The sequence below is a fragment of the Mustelus asterias genome, chromosome 8, assembly GCF_964213995.1.
Source record: "Mustelus asterias chromosome 8, sMusAst1.hap1.1, whole genome shotgun sequence".
NCBI classification, from domain to species: Eukaryota; Metazoa; Chordata; class Chondrichthyes; order Carcharhiniformes; family Triakidae; genus Mustelus; species Mustelus asterias.
The window spans coordinates 3,039,161-3,064,126 of record NC_135808.1 but is presented as its reverse complement, the minus strand read 5'-3'; the positions used below and the strand labels follow the sequence as shown (position 1 = coordinate 3,064,126).

Genomic DNA, 24,966 nt, shown 5'->3' with positions numbered 1-24,966 from the left:
AAGTTAGAATCCTTCCATAGCCTTGCCCTCTCTGCCCCTCCAAACCACCTCCCCCACCCCATTTCTGTGATCTCCTCCAAACCCACACTTCTCCGATTTTAGCCTTTTGTGTGTTCCCTTATTACCACCATCAGCAGCCATGCTTTCAACTGCCTGAACCCTCAGAGGTTAAGGGAGGTTACCCTCCCTTAACCTCTGCCCCTCTCTACCTCGTTACATACCTTCCGCATGCCTGACACGAGACTCCTGAAACAAGGGCTCTACTCGGAGTTTCAACAAGGTAAAGCGAGCCCCAGGAGGGCAGAGGAAACCTTCAAAGGCCCTCGCAAAGCCTACCTGGAAGAGTGCAACATCCCCGAGATACTCGTGAATCCCTGACCCAAGAGGGCCCAAAATGGAAGAAAATAATCGGGGAAGGAGCTGAACACCTTGAGTTTAGTTGCCGGGAGCAAGCTGAAGCCAAGCTTTGGCAGCGAACGGAGTGCGTGGCAACACGGGCACCCCACCCACCCACTCCTCCACCACCATTAGCCCCACCTGTGACAGAGACTTCAGAGAACTTCAATTGGGCTACATTTGGAATCGTGCGTACAGTTCTGGTCACCACACTACCAGAGCGATGTGGGGGCTTTGGAGAAGGTACAGAAAAGGTTTACCAGGATGTTGCCTGGTTTCGAGGGTATTACCTATGAGGAGAGATTGAACAAACTTCGTTTGCTTTCACCCAAATGTTGGAGGCTGAGGGCAACCTGATGGAAGTTTACATAATTATGAGAGGAATGGATAGAATGGATAGTCAGGGTGTCTTCCCCAGGGTAGAAATAAGAACATAAGAACTAAGAGCAGGAGTAGGTCATCTGGCCCCTCGAGTCTGCTCCGCCATTCAATAAGATCATGGCTGATCTTTTCGTGAACTCAGCTCCACTTACCCGCCCACTCACCATAAACTTTATTGTCCAAAAATCTACCGATCTTTGCCTTAAAAACATTCAATGAGGTAGCCTCAACTGCTTCACTGGGCAGGGAATTCCACAGATTCACAACCCTTTGTGTGAAGAAGTTCCTCCTCAACTCAGTCCTAAATCTGCTTCCCCTTATTTTGCGGCTGTGCCCTCCAGTTCTAGTTTCACCCACCAGTGGAAACAACTTCCCTGCTTCTATCTTATCTGTTATAAATGTCAATTACTCGGGGACATCGGCTTAAGGTAAAGGGGGGGGAAGTTCAAAGGAGATGTGAGAAGCAATGTTTTTACACAGAGAGTGGAATGTGCTGTCAGAGGAGGTGTAGAAGCAGATACAATAACATTATTTAAGAGGCATCTTGACAGATACATGAACAGACCGGAAATAGAGGGATATGGACCATGTCATGGCAAAAGGTCTTTAGTTTAGAAAGGCGTCATGTGTCAACGCAGGCTTGGTGGGCCGAAGGACCTGTTCCTGCATTGCTCTTTCTTTGTTCTTTGTTTGATTGCTGGTCACATACTGGACTCCTCGGTCACCTGAGAAGTCATTGTTTTTGTGTAAGCAAATCATGCTCGACTCTGGTGTAACTGGTGTAATCAGCAAGTTTGCGGATGACACGAAGATGGCTGGACTTGCGGATAGCGAAGAGCATTGTCGGGCAATACAGCAGGATATAAATAGGCTGGAAAATTGGGCGGAGAGGTGGCAGATGGAGTTTAATCCGGATAAATGCGAAGTGGTGCATTTTGGAAGAAATAATGTAGGGAGGAGTTATACAATAAATGGCAGAGTCATCAGGAGTATAGAAACACAGAGGGACCTAGGTGTGCAAGTCCACAAATGCTTGAAGGTGGCAACACAGGTGGAGAAGGTGGTGAAGAAGGCATATGGTATGCTTTCCTTTATAGGATGGGGTATAGAGTATAAAAGCTGGAGTCTGATGATGCAGCTGTATAGAACGCTGGTTAGGCCACATTTGGAGTACTGCGTCCAGTTCTGGTCGCCGCACTACCAGAAGGACGTGGAGGCTTTAGAGAGAGTGCAGAGAAGGTTTACCAGGATGTTGCCTGATATGGAGGGTCTTAGCTATGAGGAGAGATTGGGTAGACTGGGGTTGTTCTCCTTGGAAAGACGGAGAATGAGGGGAGATCTAATAGAGGTGTACAAGATTATGAAGGGTATAGATAGGGTGAACAGTGGGAAGCTTTTTCCCAGGTCGGAGGTGACGATCACGAGGGGTCACGGGCTCAAGCTGAGAGGGGCGAAGTATAACTCAGACATCAGAGGGACGTTTTTTACACAGAGGGTGGTGGGGGCCTGGAATGCGCTGCCAAGTAGGGTGGTGGAGGCAGGCACGCTGACATCGTTTAAGACTTACCTGGATAGTCACATGAGCAGCCTGGGAATGGAGGGATACAAACGATTGGTCTAGTTGGACCAAGGAGCGGCACAGGCTTGGAGGGCCGAAGGGCCTGTTTCCTGTGCTGTACTGTTCTTTGTTCTTTGTTCTGATGCACTGCCTAAGACGATATCCCTTTAAGATGCTCCTTCTTGACCGAGCTTTTGTTTACTTGTCAAAATGTCTCCCTTCTTTTGTCTGAGTGCCAGGTGTGATTGACAATCTTTGCTGTGTGGCTACTTGGGGCATTGTACTAGGTTGAAGGCATTGTGTGAATGCAGGTTACTGTTGTCACTTCCTGGCTCTGAGATGGCCGTTGCCCCTGGCAGCGCACATATTATTTTTGCTTTCCCTGGCAACAGTTATCTTTCAGTTTGCCAGTCCTGGATTGTTTTCAGCGATGATAGAGCGAGGAACACAAAATACTTCATCGTGGCTCGTAACACTCAATCTCGGCCAGCTCTTAGAGGTTAGCCTCCACTGAATGAAACCATGTGATTATTCTTTTCTGAAATTTGCCTGACTAGATGATATTTAAACGAACAGCAGTCAAAACATTGAGTGAATGCAGGGCAGCAATAACTTTGTTCCATTTTAATAAAGTATTCATGGAACATGGGCGTCGCTGGCTGGCCAGCATTTATTGCCCATCCCCAGTTGCCCTTGGACAGCAGTTGAGAATCAACCACATTGATGTGGCTCTGTAGCCACATGTAGGCCAGACCAGGTAAGGACGACAGATTTCCTTCTCTGAAAGGACATTAGTGAACCAGGTGGGTTTTTGCAACAATCAGCAGTGGTTTCATGGTCATCAGTAGATCCTTAATTCCAGATATTTTTCATTGAATTCAAATTCCAACATCTGCTGTGGCGGAACTTGAACCCAGGTCCCCAGAACATTAGCTGAGTTTCTGGATTAATAGTCGAGCAATAATACCACTCGGCCGTCATCTCCCCTTCGAGTGCAGTGTGTGGAATTGCTTTGCTTGGAGTCTTTGACAATATGGCCTTGCCGGGGGAAACCTCCTTTTCAAATTACAACTGCCCTCAGTGAGAATATATTTTAAACCCTTTAGTTTTTTTGGCTGACAGATCCTAGAAAATCCTCTCTTTTTCTCTCTCTTTTTTTTGCTTAGCAATGTTGATTGTTATATACATATGAATATGTGAATTAGGAGTAGACCACTCAGCTCCTCGAGCCTGCTGTACCACTCAGTAAGATCATAGCTGATCTGATTGTAACTTCCACTCCATATTCCCGTCCACCCCCGATAACCTTTCACCATCTACCCCTTCCTTTAAAATATTCAGAGAACAAAAGAAATTAAGTATTTTTGTGTGTCTATTGTTGAGTTTATATTTTTAAAAAACAGTCATTCATAATTACTCATTCAATATATTTAAATTCCTTCAACTACCTAATCCCTTATAAAAGCAAGTACTTAATTCCTCCTCAAAACAAGCATTTGTATTCACAACCTTACGTCAATAACTTTATAATCATTTGGCATTCTCAGTGAATCGGCAAGCACTCCACTGTGATAATGATAGGTTGTGGAGTCAGCTGTGCAACTCAAATCCTCTCGTGATGGTCCTCAGGCTTATATCAATAGAGTAACACCGCTAACACTGTCTTATGTTCAAACCGCAAACTGTGTTTTTTTAACTACAGGACAGGAGATTTAAATGACTCAAAAGACTGATAGTACCACAGAGTTTATGAGTTTTAAGCAAATTCCTGTCACTTCTTACCAATCCCAAAGGGTACCTCACCTCTTCCAAAAGGCATCTTCCTTCTCTCAATGCGATGGCTAGACCTCTCCCAAGAGTGTCCTTGGATCTACCAGACAGGGTATCTGACCTCTCCAAATATCTCAGCCGCTGTGGACTTTTCCTCAAAGGTTTAAAGCCCACAAAGGAAAATTGAATCTGGTAGAAGCACTTTTCAATATGTAGCTGCCTCCATGAATTGTGGATGTGCAAACTACAATCCACCCTCATTCTCCCTCAACTGCCACAGCAAAAGTAATATGTGCCAGATCCTGGGGCAGGGCTCCATGAGTCCCTGCAGTGCAGAAGGAGGCCATTCTGCTCCTCAGGTCTGCACCAACTACAAACCCACCAGGCCCTATCCCCGTAACCCCACATATTTATCCCACTAATCCCCCTAACCTGCACATCTTTGGACACTAAGGGGCAATTTAACATGGCCAATCCCCCTAACCTGCACATCTTTGGACACTAAGGGGCAATTCAGCATGGCCAATCCCCCTAACCTGCACATCTTTGGACACTAAGGGGCAATTTAGCATGGCCAAAACCTCTAACCTGCACATCTTTGGACACCAAGGGGCAATTTAACATGGCCAATCCCCCTAACCTGCACATCTTTGGACACTAAGGGGCAATTCAGCATGGCCAATCCCCCTAACCTGCACATCTTTGAACACTTAAGGAGCAATTTACCATGCTGCCCTAGCAGAATCGGGATTCTGGTATTGCAGAGATCCGTATCATTCGTATGAAGATGGGCCAGTGTCAGTCGCAAATTTAAAAGAAAAACACAGACACAGCTATCATCCCGATTTTAACCTAACTGACTCGATGGAAATGAGGGCACTTTCCTCACAGACCATTTTTCATATTTGCATTGAAGTCACAGGTGATAAAATTATGCGGTGTGTAAAATGGGTGCCTGGCCTGAACCTGCTCCCATTCCCAGTGGTTGTTAAAATCAAGATTGGCAATTCTGATCACCCTTTTAGAGGGTCACGGTGGCACAGTGGTTAGCACTGCTGCCTCACAGTTCCAGGGACCCGGGTTCAATTCCGGCCTCAGGTCACTGTCTGTGTGGAGTTTGTATGTTCTCCCCGTGTCTGCGTGGGTTTCCTCCGGGTGCTCCGGTTTCCTCCCACACCCTTGGTTAGGGGGATTGGCCATGCTAAGTTGCCCCTTAGTGTCCAAAGATGTGCAGGTTAGGTGGATTGGCCAGGGTAAATTGCCCCTTAGTGTCCAAAGATGTGTAGGTTAGGTGGATTGGCACAGGCTTATGGCGATAGGCTGGAGAGGAGGGCCTGTGTGAGATGCTCTTTCGGTGCAGACTCAGTGGGCCGAATGGTCTCTTTCTGCACTGTCGGGATTCTATGGTTCTTCCTTCCCGACCCCCCAATATTAAAGAGCTGGGTGGTGCTAAGTGTGATGTAAATGAGAGCAGAGTTCCTCTGGATATGGACTATCCATTCTAACCTTGTTCTCTCCTAAAGCCTTACAGGATGCAGGGCACCAAGCACCCATGTCACCTCCGCCATACCCAGTGCAGGAGGCCTCAGCTAACGGTACATCACCAGCCTACTCCATGCCAATGCACACTTCCACGATGACGCTGGGCACAGATGGCTTTGTCCAGGAGACGCAGTTCAATGGATCATCTCAAGGATACGCCATACCCACAAATCACCCAGCAGCGCCCATGGGGCCGGCAGGGTATGGGCACCAAGGCTACGCCGTGCAGTACCAACCCTGTGCTGCCTATGTGCCGGTTTACCCAATGGCAAATGTGAGTAAGCTTCCTGTCAAAGTGTGAACGTGGTCGTGGGTGGAGGTGGGGGAAGGTGGGGGAGGTGGGGGAAGGTGGGGGGAGATGGTGGGGTGGGGAATGTGGGCAGAGGTGGGGGAAGGTGGGGGGAAGGGAGGGTGGAGGTGGGGGAAGGTGGGGGTGGGGTGGGGAAGGTGGGGGTGGGGTAGGGAAGCTGGGGGTGGGGTGGGGGAGGTGGGGGAAGGTGGGGGGAGATGGGGGAAGGTGGGGGAGATGGGGGAGGTGGGGGTGGGGTGGGGAATGTGGGTGGAGGTGGGGGAAGGTGGGGGGTGGGGAAGGTGGGTGGAGGGGGGAAGGGAGGGGGGAAGGGAGGGGGAAGGTGGGGGTGGGGGAAGGTGATGGAGAGGGAGGTGGGGTGGGTGAGGTGGGTGAAGTGGGGATGGGGGGGTGGTGGGGAAAGGTGGGGGGAGGGGAGTTGTGAGGGTTTGCTAAGGTGACACAACATACTGTGCAGGATCAATGAGATCAGTGCTGACTTCATATCTTCCCATGGAGAAGCATGGAAAGTAGTGAAAGGATTCAGAGGCTGTTTAATGGTCCTGAGGTCAACACCCCTTCCAGGCTGCAGCCTTGATTACGCCCTAGAGGGGAACCAGTAGATGTGATGTATTTGGACTTCCAGAAGATGTTCAACAAGGTACCTCTCAAAACATTAAGTCTTAAAATAAGAGACGCTGTGTTGGAGGTAGTATATATTGGATAGAGAATTGGTTAATGGACAGGAAACAGTGATGGGGATAAGGGGCTCCTTTTCAGCTTGGCAACCTGTAACCAGTGGGATTCTACAGGGATCAGTGCTGGGACCGCAGCTGTTTAGAATATATATTGATGGCTTGGACAAAGGAAGCGAATGTACTGTAGCCAAATTTGCAGATCACACAAAAATAGGTGGGTAATCAGGAAGGCTGTTGGAATGTTAGCCCTTATTTCAAGGGGGTTGGAATATAAGAGTCGGGAAGTCTTGCTGCAACTGTGCAAGGAACTGGTGAAACCACATCTGGGGTCCTGTCAGCAGTTTTGGTTCCCTTATTTGAGGAAAGATATTATTTCATTGGAGGCAGTTCAGAGAAGGTTCACGAGGATGATATCTGCTTTGGAGGGATTGTTTTATGAGCAAAGGTTAAACAGGTTGGGACTCATTGGAATTTAGAAGAATGAGAGGGGATCTCGTAGAGGATTTTTAAGGGGCTTGAGGGTAAATGCTGGGAGGATGCTTCCCCTCATGGAAGAGTCTTGGACCAAAGGGCAGAGTCTCAGAATAAAGGGGTGTCAATTTAAGACTGACATGAGGAGGAATTTCTTCTCTCAGAGAGTTGAGAGTCTTTGGATCTCCTTGCCACAGAGAGCTGTGGGGATAGAATCCTTGTGTATAGATAAGGCTGAGATGGATATTGACCAGTAAGGGAATCAAGGGTTATGGGGAAAGGGCAGGAAAGTGGACATGAGTAATGTCGGATCAGCTATGATCCTATTGAATGGGGGGGGCAGGCTTGAGGGGCCGAATGGTCTCCTCTTGTTCCTATTTCTTATGGTCTTCTTTAAGTGGTTAGTTCCACAAGGGTGGCTGAGTTTTATAGATTCCGAAGACCCAGGTAGAATGTCACCCAACAGATGTGGGCATCCCAGTGACCAGCCGAAGCTCTGGTCATCTCCTGCTGGCAGTGCCCAGAGCTGGATTTGAACCTGGCATCTCCTGATTCAGGGCCAGGAAAGGCATCAATAAGCTAACGGCTCGCTCTGTCTGGAGCTTGTGTTGCATGGACTTTGCTGTGCCGCCTCCTACAAGCCCACACTCTTGCCCTGCATGGAAGCTTCACAGTCAGGGGAACTTAGAGAGGGAACCCCCACCTGCCACTTGTTATAGTGCCCCAGCTAATAATAATCCCTCATTACAACAGTGTTGTTTGTGGGGTCTTGCTGTGCAGAAGTTGGCAGCCACATTTCCGATGTGACTATACTTCTAAAGTACTTCATTGTTTGGAAAGTACCTTGCAAAGTCCTAAGGTTGTGAAAGATATTGTAGAAATTCCTTCCTCCCATCCTTTCTGGTATACCTCCCAATCTTTCTTTCTCTGTTCCTCTCTCCATCTCTTCCTTCATTCCTCCCTGCCCTTCTTCCCATTATCTCCCTCCTCTCTCTCTCTCCCTTTATCCTGTCTCCCTCCCTCTCTTCCTGCCTCCCTCCCTCTCTCTTCCTTCTCCCTGCCTTCCTCCTTCTCTCCCTTCTTCCTCCTCCCTCCCTCTCTCTTCGAGCCTCCCTCCCTCGAGCTCTTCCTTCTTCCTCCCTCCTTCTTTTCCTTTTCCCTTTCTCCCTCTCTCTTCCTTCTCACTGCCTCCCTCCCTCCCTCTCCTTCTTCTTCCTGCCTCTTTCTCTCTCTCTCTCTCCCTTCCTTCTTCCTAAGGACAGATATTGACAATGTGAATACGTTTGTGGATTTTCTGACCACTGAAAATATTCATGATTAAAGATGAAATTCCATTTTGGGCAATTGCCCCGAACAAGTGGATATGGGATCAAGGACATTCGGATGGCACAGATGCCAGCTGGGGAGTAAGATGAAATGTAATGCTGGTCAGTGTGCAGTGCTCCCCACAGCTCAAGAAAGGGTAGAACTTAAACGTGCAATGAATTTAACACAGGGCAACAAACATCTAAACAATATGGAGTATCAAGTCACAGAACTTGTGCGATTTAACACTGAAATTATGATTATGTCTGTGTTTTAACTTTCACAACTCTGATTCGTAAACTGTAGCCGGTATTGGCGTAGAAGCAGGAAAGAACAACATGACTTAGCTGGCATGTTCCTTATTTATTCTTACTGGAGATGTGGGCATCACTGGCAGGACCAGTATTTATTGTCCAAGGTTGGGTTGTAAGGTGGTAGTAGTGGTGGCAAGGCTGGTTGTGAATGGGAACCATGGCGATGGGTGGTGGATTTCCCAACTCCATGGCGGTAGCGGGCACCAGAGATATAGCCACACTGCCACTTGTGTCCTACTGTCTGTGCCAGTTGGGGTGCCCTCCCCCATCAACTCGAGGAGGGCCAGAACTGTAGGGGACTGATGGGTACATTCTCAACATTACGGCTGGTATTTCAGCCTCAGGTATTCCCGGACTCCTGTACAGCGATCCCAATCCTTGGTTACTCAGTGGGGAAAGGAGTTGGGAAGTTTCCTTGCTGCTGTCCCCTCACACTGATTTCAATCGCCAATTACACAGCGGGAGAAGGATCAGGAATTTCAGGGTCTCTTTTGCTGTTCCTTTCACTGCTAACCGTACTTCTGTTCTCTGCAGAATGTGGGGCTGTACATTCCAGGGAACAACGGGATCACGCCAGGTGGGCAGCAGATGCCAGCATCCATCGCAGTGATGAACCCTCCGCGACCCCCTCACGATTACCTACCCATCGCAGTGTTGACCACAGTCTGCTGTTTCTGGCCTACTGGCATCTTTGCAATATTCAAAGCAGTGCAGGTGAGTGCTGGCGCTGCCTTCTTCCCTGCCCTGTGTCACCTCCCGGCTCCTGTTCTGTACATGTGCATGGGAAACACATGGATTTTAGATTGGCATTTACACATGGGCAACCCATTTTTTAATTCATTCATGGGACATGGGCGTCGCTGGCTGCCCAGCATTCATTGCCTATCCCTCGTTAACCTTGAGGAGGTGGTGGTGAGTTGCCTTCCTGAATCACTGCAGTTCATGTGCTGTGGGTTGACCCACAATGCAATTCCAGGATTTTGACCCAGCCACTGCAAAGGAACGGCGATATATTTCCAAGTCAGCATGGTGAGTGGCTTAGAGGGGAACTTGCAGGTGGTGGTGTTCCCAGGTATCTGCTGCCCTTGTCCTTCTAGATGGAAGTGGTCGTGGGTTTGGAAGGTACTGTCTAAGGATCTTTGGTGAATTGCTGCAGTGCATCTTGTAGATGGTACACACTGCTGCTACTGAGCATCGGTGGTGGAGGGAGTGGATGTTTGTTGATGTGGTACCAATCGAATGGGCTGTTTTATCCTCGATGGCATCAAACTTCTTGAGTGTTGCTGAAGCTGCTCCCATCCAGGCAAGTAGGGAGTATTCCGTCACACTCCTGACTTGTGCCTTGTCGATGATGGCTGGGCTTTGGGGAGTCAAGCGGTGAGTTAGTTGCCGCAGTATTCCTAGCCTCTGACCTGCTCTTGGAGCCACTGTGTTTATTTGGTGAGTCCAGTTGAGTTTCTGGTCAATGGTAACCCCAAGGATGTTGACAGTGGGAGATTCAGTGATGGTTACACCATTGAATGTCAAGTGGCGGTGATTAGAGTGTTTATATTGTCCCAAAGTGAGGAATCAGGTTCTCCCTCATCAATGTGACTTTGAAGGAGGGAATCACAGCATTAGCATCCCTTTCAGAGAGGGAAGTACATAGGCACCACTCTATAGCGTGTTGTATTGATTGTATCACTGTCTGATATTGATTGGAATAATTGTAAATGGCACATCAGACCTCCCAAGCCCTTACACTGAGTTCTTCTGTTGCCGAAACATCATGAACATCTGGAAAATGCAGCCACGAATCTTGATCAAGACATGCATAACAAGTTGATCCAACAGAGGGTGGCAGAGAGACGTCACTATTGCATTCAATTCTGGTCGCCACATTAAAGGAAGGACGTGGAGGTTTTGGAGTGGGTGCAGAAGAGGTTTACCAGGATGCTGCCTGGATTAGAAGGTGTGAGCTATAAGGAGAGGCTGGACAAACTAGGGTTGTCTTCTCTGGAGTGGCAGAGGCTGAGGGGAGCCACTATGGAAGTCGATAAAATGATGAGAGGCGTAGATAGGGTTGACAGTCAGAATCCTTTTCCCAGAGTTGAAATGTCTAATACTGGGGGGGCACGCACTTAAGGGGAGAGGGGCAAAGTTCAAGGGAGATGTGAGGGGCAAGTTTCTCACACAGAGAGTGGTAGGTGTCTGGAACATGCTGCCAGGGGTGGTGGTGGAGGCAGATACAATAGGGGTGTATAAGGGGCTTTTAGATAAGCACGTGAATATGCGAGGAATGGAGGGATATGGACCAAGGGCAGGCAGAAGGGATTAGTATAATTTGGCATCACGTTCAACACAACATCATGGGCCGAAGGGCCTGTTTCTGTACTATATTCTTGGTAATGTTGAACCAATGGCATCCATCCCTGTCGGGACATGGTGCACTGTATCCAGGAGTGTATTATTTGTGGGTTGGACGTTGGCTGTGGAGGTCGATTTGTGAGGCAGTCCCTTTCGTAGTCGGCACAGGTGGACAGTGTTGGCTGGAGGTCTCCTGATGATATTTCCATCTGTCACATTCTCTTTTCTGCCATCTGCTCATTTTCACCTTTTCCATGTTCTTCCTGACTGCTTGTCTCCAGCCACTCCAGCCAACAGTGAACACTCCCAGCGAGACTCCTATTTTGATTTAATTTGATTTGATTTATTATTGTCACATGTATTGGGATACAGTGAAAATTATTGTTTCTTACGTACGAGACAAAGCATACAGAAGGAAACAAGAGTGTGCAGAATGTAGTGTTACAGTCATAGCTGGGGTGTAGAGAAAGATCAACTTAATGCAAGGTAGGTCCATTCAAAAGTCTGATGGCAGCAGGGAAGAAGCTGTTCTTGAGTCGGTTGGTACGTGACCTCAGACTTTTGTATCTTTTTCCCGACAGAAGAAGGTGGAAGACAGTATGTCCGGGGTGCATGCAGTCCTTGATTATGCTGGCTGCTTTTCCCAGGCAGCGGGAAGTGTAGACAGAGTCAATGGATGGGAGGCTTGTTTGAGTGATGGACAGGGCTTTGTTCATGACCCTTTGTAGTTTATTGCAGTCTGGGACAGAGCAGGAGCCATACCAAGCTGTGACACAACTAGAAAGAATGATTTCTATGGTGCATCTGTAGAAGTTGGTGAGAGTCGTAGTGGACATGCCAAATTTCCTTCGTCTCCTGAGAAAGTAGAGGTGTTGGTGGGGCTTTCTTAACTATAATGTCGGCATGAGGGGACCAGGACAGTTTGTTGGTGATCTGGACACCTAAAAACTTGAAGCTCTTGACCACAGACATCCTTGTGTCGCTGACTTGAGTGACTGATTGGTCTGATGCCTGTAACAAGCCCACTACCGATTATGGCTTTTAGGGATGTGGCCATTATTCATTCGGCCGAGATGTCTCAGTCAAAGATGTCAAGGGAATAAACATGGTGCAGATCCCTGTATGCTGGTGTACTTCCTCATTCAACAATTCTTGTCTTGCCAAGAATTGCCCAAAATTCAGCACTTCCGGATTCCAACAACATACAACCCGAGAAAAGTGGTGGCAGTGTGACGGAATTAGTAACCCAGAGACTCAGGCTAATATATTTGAGGCACAGATTCAAAACTCGCCTTGGCAGCTGGCAGGATTTACATTTATATTGGTGTATGTTTCTAAGGCCACACAGACATTATTTGCTGAGCTGTCCAGATCCCAGAGGGAAACCTGTCTCACTGGTCATAACCTTTTTATTTGTATTCTGAAAATGGGGAGAAATCTGTTTATCCGAGAAGCAAAAAATGCCAGCAATACTTTTGAGATTTAAAAAATTAAAGTATTTATTAGCAAGAAGTTTAAAAAAAGGCTTAAGCACAGATTTTAAAGTTACGCAGTTAGAACAGTCTTACAAACATCTCCCCTGCTATGTAACCCAATTGGTCAGAACACACAAATAAACACCTTATAGATTTCTCCTTATAGATGTTTAACACTTAAGATCCAGCAATATTAGCCAGTATTTCTGCCTCTTTAGTAAATGTATAGGACACAACTCACTTCCACCATACTGTGGAAACCCAAGAAAATTCGGGCACACGACTGCTTTCTGAAACAAAGACTCTTCCTGGTTGGTTGCCTCAGATTTTAAACCTTCTCTTAGTACAGAGCTGTCCCCGTCCACCTTCCCTGCACAGCCAGCACAACTCAGCTCAACATCTTTCCTTACATCGTCTTTACCCCTTTCGTCTCCAATTCCATTGTCCTCAGCACATCTTTGAACTCAACTTTTCTAATCTTTAATGTTTCCTATTGTTTCCCCTTTTGGGTCAAATAAAAGTTAATAACCTTCCATTGTCCACTTATGAAACATTTGTTAGTTATAATTGTCCTCTTTGAAGAGGGAAAAACCAAATCACTGTCTATCTCCTAATGCAAATTTTTAAACCCCACCAATTACTTATATTTCCACTTCACCATAGTCTCTTATTATATCGCAGTTAGCAACTTTAGTTGTTTTATATCTTAACTCTGTCAGACAAGTTGTCTCCATTTCCAACAACTTAATTAAATACTTTACACACACACACACACGCGCGTGCGCACACACACACACACACGCGCGCGCGCATACTCACACACACACACATGTGCACACACACATGTGCACACTCACACACATACACATACACACACATACGCACACATACACACAAGCACACACACGTACACACTCACACATACACACACACAACACACACAGACACACAATATGCATATGTATGTGCATAAACATATAGCGGTAGTGCACATGTATGTGCAGGTGTGTGTCTGTGTGGACATTTTGGAAAGTGTATGTATGGTACATTTGTATATTGAGCTGTACATATGTAGGTGTGTGTGTTGGATGTATGCTATATGGCCCTGTAGTATAAATGTGTGTTAACATGTATATAAGAGTGTGTACATAGAGTTGGAGACAAATATACATGTTTTGTATGTATGAAATGTATGAGTATACAAGTACAGTGTATGTGTGGAAATATGGGAGTATGTGTGTGTGTGTATGTGTGTGATATTTGTGTGTTGTGTATAGATATGGAGATGTGTGTGCAGTGTTATGTGTGTATATGTGTGTGTGTAAATATAGGTGTATATGTTGTGTGTGATTTTGATTTCAGATTGAAGGTGGTGGAGTCTGTTCCAGAATGTTCTGCGGATTATCTCCATGTCCCTGGGTAATTAGCAGGAGATGAGCTTTCCCATTGAATACAACCCTTGCCTCCGGGAAACCCATGATGGGGGTGCGTCATAGGCAGGACTGGAAAATCCCACTGGTGTGAATGGCTGGAAAATTCCAGCCCATGTGTCTTTTTCTCTCAGAGGGTGGTGAGTCGCTGGAACTCTCTTCCTCAAAAGGCAGCGGAATGTTTGGAAGGAGTTTCTCAGCCTCTGGGAGGAGACAGTTGAGGAGGAAACTTGCAATGGCCTTCCCTACGTCAGACAGGTGGGAGACTCCTGTAGTTACTGCAAGCGGACTTGTTCGTCGTGATCACACTGTAGAGCTTCATAGAGAGTCATAAAGTTTTTTTATTCATTTGTGGGGCATGGGCGTCACTGGCTGGCCAGCATTTATTGCCCATCCCTAGTTGACCTTGAGAAGGTGGTGATGAGCTGCCTTCTTGAATCACTGCAGTCCATGTTCTGCGGGTTGACCCACAATGCCGTTAGGGAGGGAATTCCAGGATTTTGACCCAGCGACTGTGATGGAATGGCGATATATTTCCAAGTCAGGACAGTGAGTGGCTTGGAGGGGAACTTGCAGTTGGTGGTGTTCCCACGTATCTGCTGCTTTTGTCCTTCTAGATGGTACTGGTCACAGGTTTGGAAGGTGCTATCTAAGGATCTTTGGTGAATTGCTGCATTGAATCCCTAAAGTGCAGAAGGAGGCCATTTAGCCCATCGAGTATGCACCCACCCCCAGGTGTCCACTTCACCATGGTCTCTTATTGCATTTGCCCCATCCCCACAACATCCACCAAAGCTGATTCACCGAACCAACACACTAGGACTATTTACCATGGCCAATCCATCTAGAATCATAGAATGATCATAGAATCCCTACAGTACAGAAAGAGGCCATTTGGCCCATCGAGTCTGCACCGACCACAATCCCACCCAGGCCCTAGCCCCATATCCCTACACATTTACCCACTAACCCCTCTAACCTACAGATCTCAGGACACTAAGGGCAATTTTATCTCGGTAACCCCACATATTTACCCTCCTAATCCCCCTGACACTAAAGGGCAATTTAGCATGGCCAATCAACCTAACCCGCACATCTTTGGACTGTGGGAGGAAACCGGAGCACCCGGAGGAAACCCACGCAGACACGAGGAGAATGTGCAAACTCCACACAGACAGTGACCCAAGCCGGGAATCGAACCCAGGTCCCTGGAGCTGTGAAGCAGCAGCGCTAACCACTGTGCTACCGTGCTGCCCTAACCCGCACATCTTTGGATGTCTTTGAAGTCTTAAAGATTCACTCTGCAGATGGCCACTTGAGTGCGCTCACAAAGAATCTGAGCACCAGGCCATTGTTGAGCCCTTCTCCAAAGCATTTTAACCCAACGTGCAGTCATTAACCTCTGACTCTGCCTCACCGGGAAATGTGTATGTGGTTGGACAGGGACAACTCTCTTACTGACCCCGGGATTCTGAAGAGGCTGGACAGGGCAGACAGTGAGAGGTCGTGACTCTTCACTGGGAAATTTAAAACACAGAGGTGACGTCCTCAAAATAAGGGGTCGATCGTTTAGAATTGAGATGAGGAGAAATGTCTTCTCTCAGAGGGATACAGTGAAGAATGAGAGGTTAATGGCCGCACAGTGGATTAAACAGCACTGTTTGCAATGGTCTCCAGAATATCGATTGGAAGCCTTCAGGCAGTGAGTGGCTGATCTTTGCTGGCCTGAAAAACATCGGCAGTCAGGCTGTTCCTTGTAGAGTTGCTGGAATTTTCTATCCCAGAGGATTGAGAATGCTCCATCGCTGAATATATTTACACCTGGGACAGACGAACCTTCGATCTCTCAGAGAAAGGAGCTGAGGCAAAAGATCACCATGATAGCATGGAAAGGCGGAGCAGGCCTGAGGGGCCGAGTGGCCTCCTGCTCCTAGCTCTTAATATTTCCCCATTCACTGAGAGTCGCAAGTTTAGAGGAATGACGTTTTTGTAATGCTGGACCTCAAACTCCCGACTCAAGGCTTCAGGGAGGGAGGAGGGAGCCCAGGCTCTGGAACCTTTACTGATTCACACTGTCTGGATAGCGGCTGCAAGGTACACGACCAAACTTTAAAAACTAGCCCACAGACAGAACTACACAGAGCTTTAACTGAGGCTGTGTGGAGATCTGGACTGTGGCAAGAATATTTGGAGTCACAAGATGCTTGAAGCCAGTAATAAAAAGGTACCTTTAATATTCAAACTAACTTGAACAGCCATTTTTTTGTCCCTGTGTCCGTGAGTCTTTTTCTTTCTCCTTTTAATAGAATCATAGAAACCCTACAGTGCAGAAGGAGGCCATTCAGCCCATCGAGTCTGCACCAACCACAATCCCACCCAGGCCCTATTCCCTAATATTTACCCTGACACTAAGGGGCAATTCAGCATGGCCAATCCACCTAACCCGCACATCTTTGGACTGTGGGAGGAAACCGGAGCACCCGGAGGAAGCCCAAGCAGACACGGGGAGAATGTGCAGACTCTGCACAGACAGTGAACCAATCTGGGAATCGAACCCGGTTCCCCGGTGCTGTGAGGCAACAGCGCTAACCACTGTGCCACCGTGCTGCCCACTATAATGGTTATAGCTTTAAATTGGCATAATACGATATAACCAAATGTTATTTGTTCAAAGAAATCGAGTTAATTTGCGTTTTTGAGCTGATCAATACTAACAGCTTCTATCGTCTCCCTAGGGGCCTGGACTATAGATCACTCACTCACTCTCTCACTCTCTCAAATACTGTTTCCACAGATTAGATTAGATTTAAGTTTATCTCTCTCAAGTGCAGGTCATGTCCTCTGGTTTGACTGTTACAGATGGGGCGAAGGAGCTTTGCGTGATTTAGCATGTACCCGTTTCTGAAAATCAGCAATCACATCGCCTAGCAACCGTCTCTTTCCCAGTCGGAGCGTGCCTGTAATCCTCATTATCCAATCCCTCCAGCCTCTCAGTCATTCTGCCTCCTCTCTTAAGAGCTGCAAGCTCCTCTTTGTACCTCGGTGATCAGAACTGGACTTTATTCCAGTCAAACTCCTAACTAATTGATGTGTATCGGTTTAGGCTTTATCACAAGGCCACTAATTTATTGACCCCTAGGTCCCAAATGGAATTTTTTTTTAAACAACTGAATCAATTTGCCTGCTTTGTTTTCTGATCCAAATCTAAAATCGAATCCAAAGTGGACGTTTTGGCATTTCAACAGCATTAAATCTACTTTGTCCTTTTGCCGGCTGGGAAATTGGGGAAATATCCAATTTTCTGGATCGTGGCCCTCCCTCAATTCCAGGATAAAGGTCTGGAAGAGGCTGTGGAAAAGAGACACATGATGGAAACTGATAAATGTCGGCCATTTCACATAGCATCATAGAGTCATCGAGATAATCAGCATGGAAACAGGCCCTTTGGCCCATCTCGTCCATGCCGACTAGATTTCCTAAACTGAACTCGCCCCATTTGCCTGCTTTTGGGCCTTATCTCTCTAAACCTTTCCCACCCATATACCTGTCCAAATGTCTTTTAAATGTTGTAATTGTACCCGCCTCTACCACCTCTGGCAGCTCATTCCATACACGCACCACCCTCCGTGTGAAAAAGCTGCCCCTCGGGTCCCTTTTAAATCTTTTCCCTCTCACCTTAAACCTCTAGTTTAGGACTCCCTTACCCTTGGGAAAAGACCTTGGTGATTCATCTCATCTATGCCAGGTTACTGTGGGAGGCGAGGGAAGAGATTGCTGAGCCTCTGGTGATGATCTTTGCGTCATCAATGGTGACGGGAGAGGTTCCGGAGGATTGGAGGATTGCGAATGTGGTTCCGTTATTCAAGAAAGGGAGAAGAGATAGCCCAGGAAATTATAGACCAGTGAGTCTAACCTCAGTGGTTGGTAAGTTGATGGAGAAGATCCTGAGAGGCAGGATTTATGAACATCTGGAGAGGAATAGTATGATCAGAAATAGCCAGCACGGCTTTGTCCAAGGCAGATCATGCCTTACGAGCCTAACTGAATTTTTTGAAGATGTAACTAGACACGTAGATGAGGGAAGAGCGGTAGATGTAGTTTATATGGATTTCAGCAAGGTGTTTGATAAGGTGCCCCATGCAAGGCTCATTGAGAAAGTGAAGGGGCATGGGATACAAGGGGACATTGTGGATTCAGAACTGGCTTGCCCATAGAAGGCAAAGAGTGGTTGTAGATGGGTCTTTTTCAACATGGAGGTTGGCACCAGTGGAGTGTCCCAGGGATCTGTTCTGGGACCCTTGCTCTTTGTGATTTTTATAAATGACCTGGATGAGGAAGTGGAAGGATGGGTTGGCAAGTTTGCTGATGACACAAAGGTTGGTGGTGTTGTGGATAGTGTAGAGGGATGTCAGCAGTTGCATCGAGACATAGATAAGATGGGCGGAGAAGTGGCAGATGGACTTCAACCCAGATAAGTGTGTGGTGGTTCATTTTGGCAGGTCGAATAGGATGGAAGAATATAATATTAAGGGTAAGACGCTTGGCAGCGTGGAAGATCAGAAGGATCTTGGGGTCCGGGTTCATAGGACGCTCAAAGCAGTGTCGCAGGTAGAGACTGTGGTTAAGAAGGCGTATGGAATGCTGGCCTTCATCAATAGAGGAATTGAGTTTAGAAATCGGGAGATAATGCTGCAGCTATATAGGACCCTGGTCAGACCCCACCTGGAGTACTGTGCCCAGTTCTGGTCGCCTCATTACAGAAAGGATGTGGAAGCCATAGAAAGGGTGCGGAGGAGATTTACAAGGATGTTGCCTGGATTAGGTGGCATGCCTTATGAGGATAGATTGAGAGAGCTAGGTCTTTTCTCCTTGGAGAGGCGAAGGATGAGAGGTGACCTGATAGAAGTGTATAAGATGTTGAGGGGTATTGATAGAGTGGATTCTCAGAGGCTTTTACCCAGGGTTGAAATGGTTGCCACAAGAAGTCACAGGTTTAGTGTGCTGGGGAGTAGGTACAGAGGAGATGTTAGGGGTAAGTTTTTCACTCAGAGGGTGGTGGGTGCGTGGAAACGGCTGCCGGTAGTGGTGGTGGAGGTGGATTCGATAGGGTCTTTTAAGAGACTTTTGGATAAGTTCATGGAAGTTAGTAAGATAGAGGGTTATAGGTAAACTTCGTAGGTAGGGACATGTTCGGCACAACTTGTGGGCCAAAGGGCCTGTTTGTGCTGTAGCTTTTCTATGTTCTATGCCCCTAATGATTTTATAAACCTCTATAAATGTCACCCCTCATCCTCCTACGCTCCAGGGAAAAAAGTCCCAGCCTATCCACCCTCTCCTTAAAATTCAAACCTTCCAGTCCCGGTAACATCCTTGTAAATCTTTTTTTGCACCCTTTCCAGTTTAATAACATTCTTCCTATAGCAGGGTGACCAGAATTGTACGCAGTACTCCAAATGTGGCCTTACCAATGTCTTGTACAGTTGTAACATGATGTCCCAACTCCTGTACTCAGTGCTCTGACCGATGAAGGCAAGTGTGCCAAACGCCTTCTTCATCACCCTGTCTACCTGTGACGCCACTTTCAAGGAACCATGTACCTACACACGTAGGACTCTCTGTTCGACAAGATGAGAGCAGAGCAGTTAATGTTGTCTACATGGATTTTAGCAAGGCCTTTGACAAAGTACCACATGGTACGTTGTTGCGTAAGGTTAAATCTCACGGGATCCAGGGTGAGGTAGCCAAATGGATATAAAATTGGCTTGATGACAGAAGACAGGGTGGTTATGGAGGGTCGTTTTTCAAACTGGAGGCCTGTGACCAGCGGTGTGCCTCAGGGATTGGTGCTGGGCCCACTGTTATTTGTCATTTATATCAATGATTTGGATGAGAATTTATTTGGCATGATTAGTAAGTTTGAAGATGACACCAAGATTGGTGGCATAGTGGACAGTGAAGAAGGTTATCTAGGATTGCAATGGGATCTTGATCAATTGGGCCAGTGGATTGACGAAGGAAGTTTAATTTAGATAAATGCGAGGTGATGCATTTTGGTCGATTGAACCAGGGCAGGACTTACTCAGTTAATGGTAGGGTGTTGGGTAGAATTATAGAACCAAGAGATCTAGGGGTATAGGTTCATAGCTCCTTGAAAGCGGAGTTACAGGTGGACAGAGTGGTGAAGAAGGCATTCAGCATGCTTGGTTTCACTGGTCAGAACATTGAATACAGGAGTTGGGACGTTTTGTTGAAGTTTCACAAGACATTGGTAAGGTCACACTTGCAATACTGTGCACAGTTCTGGTCACCCTATTATAGAAAGGATATTATTAAACTAGAAAGTGGGCTCGCCAACATTAAGGGCATTTAAATGGTCATTGGATAAACATATGGATGATATTGGAATAGTGCAGCTTAGATGGGCTTTAGATTGGTTTCACTGGTCGGCGCAACATCGAGGGCCGAAGGACCTGTACTGCGCTGTAATGTTCTATGTTCTATGTTCGAGAAAGAGTGCAGAAAAGATCGACTAGAATGATACCGACACTTGACTCTATGAGTCCCCAGGGCTCTACAATTCACTGTGCAAGTCCTGCCCTGGTTTGTCTTACCAAAATGCAACACTTCGCATTTATCTGAGTGACCCCCTCATATTTATGACCCCTCCTTGGTTTTTGACTCCCTCGCTTTCCTTGACTCGACAAGGATTTGGATTTTCCATCTGTGTTGGGAAAGTCTGCGGAATTTCCCACCAGGAGCTCTGGAAGTAAAAGCCATTGGAAATGGTACACCTGATGCTAGGATGGTGTTAGGCCCCCGGGACTGACCTGGACCCTCCAGGAGTAGCTGATAATTGCGAGAACACCCTCCAAACAAGACCCAAGGAGAAAAGTCATTGCGGGAGGGAATTAACAGAAATTTGTTTCTCGTTTTCTTTGAACCTTTATTAGTTAGGAAGACCTCAGAGTTAGAGCTGACCCAATAGGGCAGCACGGTAGCACAGTGGTTAGCACTGCTGCCTCACAGTGCCAGGGACCCGGGTTCAATTCCGGACTTGAGTGATTGCCTGTGTGCAGTTTTCATATTCTCCCCGTGTCTGCGTGTGTTTCTTCCGAGTGCTCCAGTTTCCACCCACAGTCCAAAGATGTGTAGATAAAGTGGATTGGACATGCTAAATTGCCCCTTAGTGTCATAAAATGTGCAGGTTAGGTAGATTGGCCATGCTTAATTGCCCCTTCATGTCCAAAGATGTGTAGCCTGGGGGATTAGGCATGGTAAATTGCCCCTTAGTGTCCAAAGATGTACAGGTCAGGGGGAATTGGCCATGCTAAATTGTCCCTTAGTGTCCAAAGATGTGTAGGTTAGGGGATTGGCCATGCTAAATTTCCCCTTAGTGTCCAAAGATGTACAAGTAAGGTGGATTGGCCATGCTAAATTGCCCCTCAATGTGCAAAGATGCGCAGGTTAGGTGGATTGGTCATGCTAAATTGCCCCTTAGTGTCCAAAGATGTGTAGGTTAGGGGATTGGCCATGCTAAATTGCCCCTTAGTGTCCAAAGATGTGCAAGTAAGGTGGATTGGCCATGCTAAATTGCCCCTCAATGTCCAAAGGTGTGCAGGTGAGGTGGATTGGCCATGCTAAATTGCTCCTTCGTGTTCAAAAGTGTGTAGGTTAGGTGGATTGGCCATGCTAAACTGCCTTTAGTGTCCAGAGATGTGCAAGTTAGGGGATTAGTAGGGTAAATTGTGGGCTTATGGGAGTACGGGTGGGGGTGTTCCTCTGTCAGAGGGTCAGTGCAGACCCGATGGGCTGAGTGGCCTCCTTCTGCACTGTTGGGGTTCAATGGAATTACAAATTATCCAGTTAATTCATCAAAAGTCTATTCGCCGCTCAACTGGTGAGACCGATGGTGTAGGAGACAGTGGGAGATGCAAGGTCTACTAAGGAATCCGCCAGAGATATTTCTAACCAGAGCTGGCGGTGTGAGTGAGTGCATTCTTCCTCCACCACGTGCCAAATGAATTGACCCGTTGTGGTTTGGTTTTGGTGCATTGACTGTGTCCTCTCTCCCTGAAACAGGTGCGGGCTGCCATTGCACGCGGGGACATGGTGTCGGCGGAGATCGCCTCCCGCGAAGCCCGGAACTTCTCCTTCATCAGCCTCGCCGTGGGGATTGCCTCCATGGTCCTGTGCGCCATCCTGACAGTGGTGATCGTCATCGCGGCCCAGCACCATGACGACGAGTGGGACCCTTAACCGGGCCGCGGACAGGCACGGCGGCGGATCAACAGGCCCGAGACCTTCTCGACACTTCAGGTGTTACCATGCAGGAATTCCTCGACCAAGCATCACAACCCACTCCTCCCTCCCTCTCCCCTCCCTCCCCCTGCCCGCTCTCCCCCCCACCACCAACCTTCCCCCACCCCCCCCCCCCCACCAGTGTCGTCAGATCAAATTAGTTTGCAGACATTACGCCTCTACCCGAAACCACTCGACACGAGGAACAGTTAATCATTTTTGCCAAAATAATAGCCTTGTATTTACCTCCATTGGCTCCCTGCTTTTATTAAGGGACTGAGAATGTTTTGTGCAATCGATTATATGTGTTTGGTTTAAATACAGACAAACACTTTTCGTACAAAACTACTGACTCGGACAGTGTCCTGAACAGACGCTTTCGCAGTGAGGGAGGGATAGGGCGGATTGCGTGCGTGGAGCTTTTGCAAGTTCTCTTGCCAAGTCTCGGATCAGGTAAGAGGGACAGGTGGGGCTGAGGAAGGGGCTGACATCGATTCTTTTGTTCTAATTTGGTGGATTTAAAACTCTCTAATGGCTCCCACCCCATGACAATTAGCAGAATTAGGAAGGCAAGTCATTCAAAGTTTAGCTGCCGTTAGCATCCACTCTTTATCCTCTTGTGAGAGAATTGGCTCCAGCCAGACTCTGTAAAAGGAATAACTTCACACTCGAATCCTTGGCTCTAGGATTTGAGTTAATTTGATTTATTATTGTCACATGTATTAGTATGCAGTGAAAAATATTGTTTCTTGATCACGGTACAGACAAAGCATACCGTTCATAGAGAAGGAAAGGAGAGAGTGCAGAATGTAGTGTTACAGTCATAGCTAGGGTGTAGAGAAAGATCAACTGAATGCGAGGTAGGTCCATTCAAAAGTCTGATGGCAGCAGGGAAGGAGCTGTTCTTGAGTAAGTTGGTACGCGACCTCAGACTTTTGTATTTTTTTCCTGACGGAAGAAGGTGGAAGAGTGAATGTCCGAGGTGTGTGGGGTCTGTGATTATGTCCGGGGTGTGTGGGGTCTTAGATTATGTCCAGGGTGTGTGGGGTCTGTGATTATGTCCAGGGTGCGTGGGGTCTGTGATTATGTCCGGGGTGTGTGGGGTCTGTGATTATGTCCAGGGTGTGTGGGGTCTGTGATTATGTTCGGGGTGTGTGGGGTCTGTGATTATGTCCAGGGTGTGTGGGGTCTGTGATTATGTCCGGGGTGTGTGGGGTCTGTGATTATGTCCGGGGTGTGTGGGGTCTGTGATTATGTCCGGGGTGTGTGGGGTCTGTGATTATGTCCGGGGTGTGTGGGGTCTGTGATTATGTCCGGGGTGAGTGGGGACCATGATTATGTCCGGGGTGAGTGGGGTCTGTGATTATGTCCAGGGTGTGTGGGGTCTGTGATTATGTCCAGGGTGTGCGGGGTCTGTGATTATGTCCGGGGTGTGCGGGGTCTGTGATTATGTCCGGGGTGCGTGGGGTCTGTGATTATGTCCGGGGTGCGTGGGGTCTGTGATTATGTCCGGGGTGTGTGGGGTCTGTGATTATGTCCGGGGTGTGTGGGGTCCTTGATTATGTCCAGGGTGTGTGGGGTCTGTGATTATGTCCGGGGTGTGTGGGGTCCTTGATTATGTCCAGGGTGTGTGGGGTCTGTGATTATGTCCGGGGTGTGTGGGGACCATGATTATGTCCGGGGTGTGTGGGGTCTGTGATTATGTCCGGGGTGTGTGGGGTCTGTGATTATGTCCGGGGTGTGTGGGGTCCTTGATTATGTCCAGGGTGTGTGGGGTCCTTGATTATGTCCGGGGTGTGTGGGGTCTGTGATTATGTCCGGGGTGTGTGGGGTCTGTGATTATGTCCGGGGTGTGTGGGGTCTGTGATTATGTCCGGGTTGTGTGGGGTCTGTGATTATGTCCGGGTTGTGTGGGGTCTGTGATTATGTCCGGGGTGTGTGGGGTCTGTGATTATGTCCGGGGTGAGTGGGGTCTGTGATTATGTCCAGGTTGTGTGGGGTCTGTGATTATGTCCGGGGTATGTGGGGTCTGTGATTATGTCCAGGGTGTGTGGGGTCTGTGATTATGTCCGGGGTGTGTGGGGTCTGTGATTATGTCCAGGGTGTGTGGGGTCTGTGATTATGTCCTGGGTGTGTGGGGTCTGTGATTATGTCCGGGGTGTGTGGGGTCTGTGATTATGTCCGGGGTGAGTGGGGACCATGATTATGTCCGGGGTGAGTGGGGTCTGTGATTATGTCCAGGGTGTGTGGGGTCTGTGATTATGTCCAGGGTGTGTGGCGTCTGTGATTATGTCCGGGGTGTGTGGGGTCTGTGATTATGTCCGGGGTGCGTGGGGTCTGTGATTATGTCCGGGGTGCGTGGGGTCTGTGATTATGTCCGGGGTGTGTGGGGTCTGTGATTATGTCCGGGGTGAGTGGGGACCATGATTATGTCCGGGGTGTGTGGGGTCTGTGATTATGTCCAGGGTGCGTAGGGTCTGTGATTATGTCCGGGGTGTGTGGGGTCTGTGATTATGTCCGGGGTGTGTGGGGTCTGTGATTATGTCCGGGGTGTGTGGGGTCTGTGATTATGTCCGGGGTGTGTGGGGTCCTTGATTATGTCCAGGGTGATGCACCTCAATGAGCACCCGGAAACAAGGCTTTATAACTGAAGGCTTTAATCAGATAACAATGAAACTGCTAACACTAATACA

The 24,966-nt window shown here is 47.8% G+C and overlaps 1 protein-coding gene across 1 annotated transcript; it reads left to right on the top strand.

Moving 5' to 3' along the window:
* The first annotated feature begins 228 nt into the window (after window positions 1-228).
* Window positions 229-22,231, top strand: prrt1 (proline-rich transmembrane protein 1). The gene is made up of 4 exons (XM_078218724.1): window positions 229-366; window positions 5,637-5,921; window positions 9,259-9,438; window positions 22,055-22,231. The coding sequence occupies exons 1-4, from the start codon at window positions 229-231 to the stop codon at window positions 22,229-22,231; spliced, it is 780 nt and encodes a 259-aa protein (XP_078074850.1).
* The last annotated feature ends 2,735 nt before the right edge of the window (window positions 22,232-24,966 follow it).